The sequence below is a fragment of the Lontra canadensis genome, unplaced genomic scaffold (assembly GCF_010015895.1).
Source record: "Lontra canadensis isolate GAN:19392208 unplaced genomic scaffold, GSC_riverotter_1.0 scaffold32, whole genome shotgun sequence".
NCBI lineage: Eukaryota > Metazoa > Chordata > Mammalia > Carnivora > Mustelidae > Lontra > Lontra canadensis.
In genome coordinates, this window is record NW_022631026.1 from 3,445,960 (window position 1) to 3,455,949 (window position 9,990).

The 9,990-nt window shown below is 50.8% G+C and overlaps 1 protein-coding gene across 1 annotated transcript; it reads left to right on the forward strand.

The window, feature by feature from the left end:
- The first annotated feature begins 6,362 nt into the window (after window positions 1–6,362).
- On the forward strand, window positions 6,363–8,367 carry SOX11 (SRY-box transcription factor 11). Its single transcript, XM_032866779.1, has one exon. It carries the CDS (start codon window positions 6,486–6,488, stop codon window positions 7,839–7,841), a length of 1,356 nt encoding a protein of 451 aa, XP_032722670.1. The 5' UTR covers window positions 6,363–6,485; the 3' UTR covers window positions 7,842–8,367.
- The last annotated feature ends 1,623 nt before the right edge of the window (window positions 8,368–9,990 follow it).

The window sequence follows — 9,990 nt, forward strand, 5'->3', positions numbered from 1 at the left end:
GGACTCCAAGGGCAGCTTAGAAGGATGGCAAACCTGGGTTTTTAGGAAATAGTTATTTACCTTTTATTAATTATAATAATTAATAGTAATAATAAATCCCTAGGTGTCCAGTCAACAAATGCTTTTTTTAGAACAGCTTCTCACTTAAAAAAAAAAAAGTTGAAGTTGATTAATGTAAGTTTAATGAAAATAAGTTTGTTTAAATTGCAGAAACAATCGAGTTCTAACAAATGCCTAACTAGTAGTACCAGCGTGAACATGTGAAACAGCTTTATCTGGAACCACAAATAGCCCTCCTGTAACTAGCTTGGTTTCATTTGTGCGTAGTGTGTGTGCCCAGGGTCATGATGTAAAAATGTATTTCATATGGCAGGTCACGGTCAAAATAAGTTTGAAAGCCACTACTCTATGCTGCGCTGCCCTGTTGCTCCTTTGTGGTTTTGTTAATTGTGAAAGAGATAAAGCTAGAGAGGCAGAAAGAAAAGAAGCTTGCTTTGCCTACATTGCAAAGGGGAATGGATTGTGTTGAAGAGTGAAGGGCTCCATTGAACATGAACTTGGGGAGTCCTAAGGGCTGGGCTGCTTGTTGCAGTGAAGAGTCTGGTTGTGGTGTGGGAACTGGGAGACCAGCTCAGCGGCTGTGGCTAAAATTCCGAAAGAGTCTTGAGAAGAGCCTCATTGCCTGCAGAGATGGTAGACACCAGCAGCAGTGATGAATTTTGGGGTGTGTGAACCAACAGGGAAATTCATTCACTGGACATTTACAGAACAGCTGCTGTATGCCAGGAACTGCTACAGACATTGGGCAAAGAAAGGCTAAGATGACAGCGATAATAACGTTCTTGGGCATCTTGCAATGCGCAGGTGCGTTCTGAGCACTTGAGGATGGAGGCACAGGTGCTGGAAAGGGTGTGGAGCTGAGGGGTGCGTCGCTGCTGGAACGGAGAGGGGTGCTGCCACTGGGGAAGAGAGTGTGTGGTTGCTTACAAAATTAAATATGCTCTTACTGTAGGATCCTGCAATTGTGCTCCTCGGTATTTCCCCTGGAACTGAAAACTGAGGACCACACGCAAACTTCATGTGGATATTTATGGCAGCTTTACTCATAACTGCCAAAACTTGGAAGTGACCAAGATGCCCTTTAGTAGTTGAGTGGGTAAATACACTGTGGTCCATCCGGACCACGGAATATTACTGAACACAGACACATACAGACACACACGGATGAGCTGTCAAGCCATGAAAAAAGCCTCGAAGAACCTTATTGCTAAGTGAAAGAAGCCAGTCTGAGGAAAGCTACACACTGCGTGACTGAAACTAGAAGACGTTCTGGAAAAGAAAAAAAAAAAAGCAACTATGGAAACAGTAAAAAGATCGGTGGTTGCCAGAGGCTGTGGGGAGGAATAGGGAATGATTTTTAGGCACAAATGATATTTGGAGCAGTTCAACTAATCTGTATGATATGATAATGGTAGATATGTATCATTATCTATTGGTCAAAGCCTACAGAGTATACAACACCAAGAGTGAGTCTGATGTAAACTACAGGCTGTGGGTGGTTATGATGTGTCAGTGCAGGTTCACAAATTTTAGCTAATTTACCACTCTAGCAGGGTGTGTCCACGGTGGGACAGGCTGTGAATGCGTGGGGACAGGCGATATAGTGGAATTCTCTACACATTTCACTCAGATTTGCAGTGGACCTAAAACGACTCTAAAAAATAAATTCTCTTAAAAAAATACATAGCTCATATGAATAATAAAAAAGATAAAACATGAATTTTGGAGACAGTAGGTTTGTGCAATTCTTTTGTTATTATTTAAAGTCAAGGGCTATATGATGACATCCACTAAAGATAAAGGAGGGAGGAAATGAGGGAGGGAAGGGAAGGAAAGGGAATGGAAGGGGAGGAGAGGGAAGGGGAGAGGACGGGAGGAAGGAAGAGAAAGAAAGAACGGACAAATTGATGGACAGGCACTGGGACCGGAATTTTCAATCCAAGGTAGAATATTCCAGTCTTAGAACACCTAAGCCACCGTTATTCAAACTTCAATAATGTCTCATTAATAGGGAAATTCAGTGGTTTTAAAGCAACATTGTTTAAAGAAATGGAATAAAATGTAGCCTGAATTATACTTAATAAAGAGAGATATCCATTTGTGACACTTTGATTTCTGCTTTGTATGTGTATAACTTGTGTGCTCATCGTGACGTAAAATTACATTTTAAAAAGTTTCAGTTTTATGTTTTAAAAGTTTCTCTGCCCTGTGCGCTTCTGCCATGCTTTAATGAAGCGTACTCTTGGGCTGGGTGATTCGGAGATTAAATGAATGAGACTATCAACAAGATTATTTCAGCCAATTTGAAATGTGTCCTGATGCACCAAACAGGAAGTGACGGTCACTGGTAGCCTATGTATCGAGGGGAGGGGCAGCAGATGCTTAGAAGCCCTCCCAGCATTTTACCGGGGTCTAAATGCAATGCAGGAGATCACTATGTGAAGACCAAGTGAAAAGAAAGTTCTAGGTAGATAGAATAAAATGCCAAGCTCCTAAAGCCCTGTGGGAACAATAGGGCAAAATGAGGTCCGGAGAGTCAGGTGAGTTCGGTTTACATGCGTCACCACGTGTGAGGACACCTACAAGGCGGACCCCAGGTGGACAGAAGATCTACAGATCAAGCTCGGGATCCAGGTCCGAGGCGGAGATACAGACAGGCGACTGCACTGGGAGGGGCAGGGCTCATTTCAGGAGAGCAGACCAAGGAAGAAGACATGAAAGAACGGTCCTGCGCAGTATCATCTCAGCGAGGGAGCAACGCGAGTAGTCAGAGCACTCCTGAAACTGATATGTTCAACTTAATGATCAAATATTTACCCAGGGATATTTTCAGTGTATTATTTGCCTGGAGAATTGTGTCTTGTTCAGAGGGGAAAAGAACATTCCGTATGTCTTCTGATGGTGTTCTCACAATTTTGAGAAATTTTGTAGAATATCTTATCCCCTTACATAATAGTTCTTATAAATGAAGGGTCTTCTTTGTAAAGATGCATTTGCAAAAGACAATAATAACCATAAAATTAGTCATGGGTAGCTCTAAAGAAATGTAAATCTTAAGCCTCTGAGCGTGAATTATATCTCCAACAATCTTTACAGTTAGCAGGAAAATTGCATATCTTGCTTATAAATACATAAATATTCACACATAAATGAAATATGTATTGGCTATAAAAAAGATGACCCCTTAACCCAATCCAAATGAATCCTACATTCAGTTGTTTTAAAAATAGCTGCTAAGTTTCCATTTTACTAAATTAGACTTTCAGGAGATGTATGGATCTTTACAGAGGGCTACATTTTCCATTTGTTAGCTTAAAATTCCTTTAAATAGTTGGTTACCGCTGATGTTGCAAACATCTAATTTTTATACTGTTCCTGTAAGAAGCATGAAGGTCTCAAACACATTCCTATGTCCTTCTTTTAAAACTTTTCATTAAAACTCGAAGAAAGAAAGAAGGAAGGAAGGAAGGAAGGAAGGAAGGAAGGAGAGAAGAAAGAAAAAAAATACAGATGAGTTACTTAGCTGTCTTTTCCTTTCCTGTCTCCAAATCCTCACTAAATTCAGGGACATTGAATCTTGGGGTAGATCATGTTACAAAGTAGCAATCTAGGTAATCCTTTCTGAAAATTCTGACCTTGTCTACAGAGTAGAGAGGAAGGAATCCTCTCCAGGACCTTCTTGTTGTGCAAGTCCCCATGCCTGCTTTACCCGTTCCAACCTCTGCAGTGTGTTGATCGAAAGACCCCAGAGTCACATCACTGACCTCTTCTCATCCCCTCCTGCCCGCTCACACTAATAAACAACCCCGTTACTCTGGCTTTCTCTTCTCCAAAGATGACCCATCTTTCTCAGAACAGAAATTATGTTTCTTATCTGAAAGCGTAAATATTAGCTCCCATTTCCTTTCAGATGATCATGGCACTCAGAGAATAAACCCATTATTTTCCAGCTTGATTATACTCCCCTGATTCTCATGCTAAAGTTAAACATGATTTTTGCTATGGAGTGAAAAGGGCAAATGAATGTTGAATTGGCTGAAGATTTTCAAAGGCATTCTGTAGTCCAAATACTAGATGCAGGAAAATAATAGTTTGCATGAAAATAATGCAACTGAGCTAAATTATTTCAAGCCTTCTGGCTAGAGTATGGATTTGTCCTGTGTTGGGGGAAGAGTGTAGATCCACCATTCCAACCACCCACCCTCCTGTGGTGTGCCCAGTAGCTGGAAAGGCTGGGGAATGTGTGACATGAGCCAGGAAGGCAAAGCAGAGCTTGCCTTGTGGGAGTGAATATGAAATTTTCACACACTGCCTTGGGCTTTATGCCTCTCCAGACTTCAGGTCACCCGGTACGCATGGCTATAAATTCCTCTGGTTCCGATGGCTCTAAAAAATAAATCGCCAGTACGACCGGCCTTTATGTCACAAGGACTGAATGCAGCATTTTTCTTCAGGCTGCAAAAGGTGGGGGAGGGAACGGCGACGGTGGTGTATGTATTATACATATGGTGGTCTGTGAAAAATATGAAAACGTGGTACCATTTTATGTATTGAAGACATCAGGGAGCTGAAATGCTTGGATAAGGCGCTATTACTTGCAGGAAGGGAACCTAAAAGGAAGCCGGTCTGGGTAATTTTACTAGTCCGAAGCGGCTGACTTCTCTTGTGAAACACTCTGGGCAGTATCTTGGGAATTACTCAAAGTTGCCAGCTCCCCAGCGCTGGAGGGTGTGAAGCCAGTGATGACGACAGACAATGAATAGGAAGCGGCGGTTTTCTTTTCATTTCACCCCCATAATATCCACAGATGGGTAACAGCGACTAAATAAAGAAACACAAAGAAAACGGGTTTCCAAGTAGCACAGCAGGCTCGACCGGGCATGGGGCTGCTTTAGTAAGGCAGCCCGATCTCTGCGTGGCTGTTCCAAGAGCGGCCCGTCCCACCTTTGCACAGATACAGGACGTCTTCCGACTGCAAAGTTGGGATGCACCTTGTTTCCTCTTCGGTCCGGGTCGCTAACTGAAAGAGCGAGTGCCCCAGAAGGCGTGCTTGGTCCTTGCCAGATTTGCAGGATGACGCCGCTCCGGAGGGCGCTGGTGACCGGGAGGGGGAGGGGACAAAGAGGAAAAGGGGGAATGGGAAGGAATGGGGAGGGGGGAAGGGGACAGGCGGAGGGGTCGCGGGAGGGGGCCGGGGGAGGCGGGCCGGAGACGCATGGGCGGGGCTGTGGGGCAGCTCGCGGTCCCCGGACCGGGTTTAGAACCAGGCTCCGGAGTGGCCAGATTGAACGCGAGGACCCGGCCCCAGCCAAGCCCCACAGACCGTTACTCCAGCCTCGGCCTGGGGCGGGACGCACGCGGCCAGGCGCAGCCCAACCGGCCCGCGGCGTCTCCGCTCGCCCCGGAAGAGGGAAAACAGACGGAGAAAAGGGACAAAACAGAGAATGCAGGCAGGGGAGGGAGAATGAAGGCTCCCGGGCTTTCTATGGCTCTCTTTGCCTTGGAAAAGGGAGAAAGGGAAGGAGCGGCGAGAGCCCACGTGCCCGGAGGTGCTGTGTTAAAGCGCCACCTTCCGTCCGCCGGGGCGCGCGGGGCTCCCCGGCGGGCTCGGGCGCGCGCGGCCCCGGGAAGCAGCCGCACCCCGGGGGCGCGCCGGGCGGCACCCTCCCGCTCCCCGCTCCCCGCTCCAGCGGCGCGCGCGCCCGAGTGTGTGCTCCGCGAGGGCGGGCGCGCCGGCTCGGCTCCCTCGGACCGGCCTCCAGGGGACCCCGCACAAAGGGGCGCCGGACCGGGCCCGGACTCGCCCGGTCCGCCGCGGTGCAGGGCTCGGCTCCGGAGCCTCCCGGGGAGCGGCGCATCTGTGCACACATGCGGATTTTTAAAAAATAACATATTTTCAGACGTGCCTCCCCCTCTCCCCCACCCCCCATCTTTGCAAAGCAGCCCCGAGGGCGGGGGAGGGGGCGTGGCCGAGGAGTTAATAAAGGGAGCTGGGCGGAGCCGGCCGCCAGCCATTGGCTGGCCCGGGGAGTGATGTCACCCATATGACACCCTGATAACTAGTTGGGAGAGAGCCCTCAACTTTTTGCAGAAGGAGCGCGCGCGCCTGGGAGTGCTCGGGGTCCGGCGCTTGCGGCGGGAGCCACGAGCCCGAGAGAGAGAGAGGGGTCCCGGGTTGCCTCGACCGCCGCCGCCTCTCCCGTCGCAGCCGCCGCTTCCCGCGCGCGGGCGGCCGTCGCCGCCGCAACCGCCGCAACCGCTGTGTGCAGCCTGGAAGGGGGGACGGGGGGGAGGGGGGGAGCCGCGGACGCGGGGTACCGAGGACTTTGCAACTTGCCCGGGAAGGTGGAGGGGCGAGAGGGGGAGGGGGACCTCCGCACGAGACCGAGCGGCCCGGGTTGGAGCGCCCAGCCCCGCGGCGGATCATGGTGCAGCAGGCGGAGAGCTTGGAAGCGGAGAGCAACCTGCCCCGGGAGGCGCTGGACACGGAGGAGGGCGAATTCATGGCTTGCAGCCCGGTGGCCCTGGACGAGAGCGACCCGGACTGGTGCAAGACGGCGTCGGGCCACATCAAGCGGCCGATGAACGCCTTCATGGTGTGGTCCAAGATCGAGCGCAGGAAGATCATGGAGCAGTCTCCGGACATGCATAACGCCGAGATCTCCAAGAGGCTGGGCAAGCGGTGGAAAATGCTGAAGGACAGCGAGAAGATCCCGTTCATCCGGGAGGCGGAGCGGCTGCGGCTCAAGCACATGGCCGACTACCCCGACTACAAGTACCGGCCCCGGAAAAAGCCCAAAATGGACCCCTCGGCCAAGCCCAGCGCCAGCCAGAGCCCCGAGAAGAGCGCGGCGGGCGGCGGCGGCGGCGGCGGGGGTGCGGGAGGCGGCGCGGGCGGCGCCAAGACCTCCAAGGGCTCCAGCAAGAAATGCGGCAAGCTCAAGGCCCCCGCGGCCCCCGCGGCCGGCGGCGCCAAGGCCGGCGCGGGCAAGGCGGCCCAGCCCGGGGACCTGGGCGGCGCGGGCGACGACTACGTGCTCGGCAGCCTGCGCGTGAGCGGCGCGGGCGGCGGCGGCGGCGGCGCGGGCAAGACGGTCAAGTGCGTGTTCCTGGACGAGGACGACGAGGACGACGAGGACGACGACGAGCTGCAGCTGCGGATCAAGCAGGAGGCGGACGACGACGACGACGAGCCGCCGCACCAGCAGCTCCTGCAGCCCCCGGGCCAGCAGCCGCCGCAGCTGCTGAGACGCTACAACGTCGCCAAAGTGCCCGCCAGCCCCACGCTGAGCAGTTCGGCCGAGTCCCCCGAGGGCGCGAGCCTGTACGACGAGGTGCGGGCCGGCGCGACCTCGGGCGCCGGGGGCGGCAGCCGCCTCTACTACAGCTTCAAGAACATCACCAAGCAGCACCCGCCGCCGCTCGCGCAGCCCGCGCTGTCGCCCGCGTCCTCGCGCTCCGTCTCCACCTCGTCGTCGTCCTCGTCCAGCAGCAGCGGCAGCAGCAGCAGCGGCGCCGGCGAGGACGCCGACGACCTGATGTTCGACCTGAGCTTGAATTTCTCCCAGAGCGCGCACAGCGCTGGCGAGCAGCAGCTGGGGGGCGGCGCGGCGGCCGGGAACCTGTCCCTGTCTCTGGTGGATAAGGATTTGGATTCGTTCAGCGAGGGCAGCCTGGGCTCCCATTTCGAGTTCCCCGACTACTGCACGCCCGAGCTGAGCGAGATGATCGCGGGGGACTGGCTGGAGGCGAACTTCTCCGACCTGGTGTTCACGTATTGAGAGGGGCGCCCCGCTTCTCGCTCTTTCTCTCCGCGGGGTGCAGAGCAGGGTTCCTCGGGAGGAAGTCGTGGTGGTCATGATGATGATGATGGTGTCGATGGTGTCGATGGTGGTGGTGGTAGGGTGGAGGGAGAAGAAGACGCTGGTCTTGATATGATGTCGTGACACAAAGAAATTGGAAAAGATGATGAAAATTTTGGTGGAGTTAAAGTGAAATGAGTAGTTTTAAAACATTTTTTCCTGTCCTTTTTTTGCTCCCCTCCCTTCCTTTATCGTGTCTCAAGGTAGTTGCATACCTAGTCTGGAGTTGTGATTTTTCCCCCCAAGTGTTTTTGTAATTACTACTTCTTTTTCCTGAAATTCGTGATTGCAACAAAGGCGGAGGGGACAGGGCGGGGGAGGGGAGGGAGGACCCGCTCCGGAAGGCGCTGTTTGAAGCTTGTCGGTCTTTGAAGTCTGGAAGACGTCTGCAGAGGACCTTTTGGCAGCACAACCGTTACGCTAGGGAGTTGGTTGGAGATTTTTTTTTTTTTTTTTAAAGATCTTTAAAAAATTGGGAATTTTTAAAAAAAAAAAAAAAAAAAAAAACAAAAAAAAACTGTGAACTGACTTAAGATCAGAGTTTACTTTTCAGATCAAATTGTTTATGGTTTTACAAATGTGATTTCTACTTGCCAACTTTTTTTTTGTAACTTGTTCCCTTATACCTCCTTGATTGAATACCAGACAGCCTAGACCTCAGTACAAAAGGTATTGAAACATTTTTGATACATAACAGACCTCAGTCTTTTTTAAAAATTAATATATTTTCAGGCGTATTTTTGTACAGTGAAAAGGGAACATTCTTGCTGTGTTTTTTCAGTAAGACTTTCAGGCACTTCTTCCCTTTTGATTTCTTTTTTTTTCCTCTTTTTTTTTTTTTTTTTTTTTTTTTAGCATGCAAGTATGTTGGTACGTGATGTCCTGGTTTAAAAGGATTAAAATTTTTAAATAATCCTTGCATCTAAAGGCCTTGTGGTTAAAAAAAAAAAACAAACTTTTTTTTTTTGTACAGCTATAGTAGAGATTTGTTCAATATTTGTAGGTTAAAGATTTATTGAAAATGGTGATATAGACCTCAGAGCTGTTATCTTAGTTTAAAGATTGTATATGTACTGTACTATACTAGGACTTTATGTATCTCATACGCTGTGATATGTGGATGGGGCCCCAGATGGAAGGTTTGAAACTGGATTCTCGATTTTTAGCAAAAAAGAAAAAAAAAGAAAAAAAAGGCACATAGTTTAAAAAGTTTCTCATTTTGTGCAATATAATCTAAATAAAGTACAGACCATCTGCATATTTTGTAGCAAATGGTGGCAAAGCAGACTCAATGCACTGTCGACATCATTGCCTGTTTTTTTTTGTTGTTTTTTTTTTTTTTGTTTTTGTTTTTTGGGTTTTTTTTTGGTGCTGGAAGTCTGTATCTTGACAATTTTAATAAATCAGCTGGAACTGATAGAAACTCGCATCGCCACTAGTCTCTATAGCAGTCAAACTGGAGGTCCCGTTGTCGCAGCGCAGTGACGAGGCCGTTGTGTGCGCGGGCGGGCGGTGGGGGTCCGGCTGGAAGGTGTGCAGTGAGCTGGCGGATTGCGTCTAACTCGGCCTTCCACGGCTAGTTACTGAAAACCAGGGAGGAGGATCCTTTCTCTGCCTTCCCTTTACTTCAACACCCCCCACCCCTCCATTTCCTTTCTCACCTCCTCCTCCTCCACTCCCTCTCTCCCCACCCATCCTGGCCGGCGGGCGGGCAGCGCCGAGAGCCTCGGAGACCCGCCGGGGCGGGGGGCGCGGCGAGGACCCGGTGCCGGCGCGCGGTCAGTGCCCCGCGCTCGCCGGGGGGGTGCGTTCTCCGCTCCGGGCTGCGCCGCGGGGGCAGCCGCCCTCGGGCAGCCGGCGCTCCAGGCGCTCGGATCGTCCCCGCCGCTCTCCCTTAGAGGGTGGGGACAGCCGTTCCCAGTTCTGGATTTTTCTTCCTTTTTTCTTTTTTTTTTCCCTCTAACGCTGCATCTCCGCGTGTGCGCAGAGGTAGATGCTGTGGGGCGCGAGGCCGCAGTTCTGGACCTCGAGTGGCGACGGGGGCCGGGGAGAGGTCGTCGGTGTCAGT

Excerpts from the sequence above, each read along its gene's own strand:
- SOX11 (XM_032866779.1), top strand. The coding sequence starts at position 6,486 with ATGGTGCAGCAGGCGGAGAGCTTGGAAGCGGAGAGCAACCTGCCCCGG.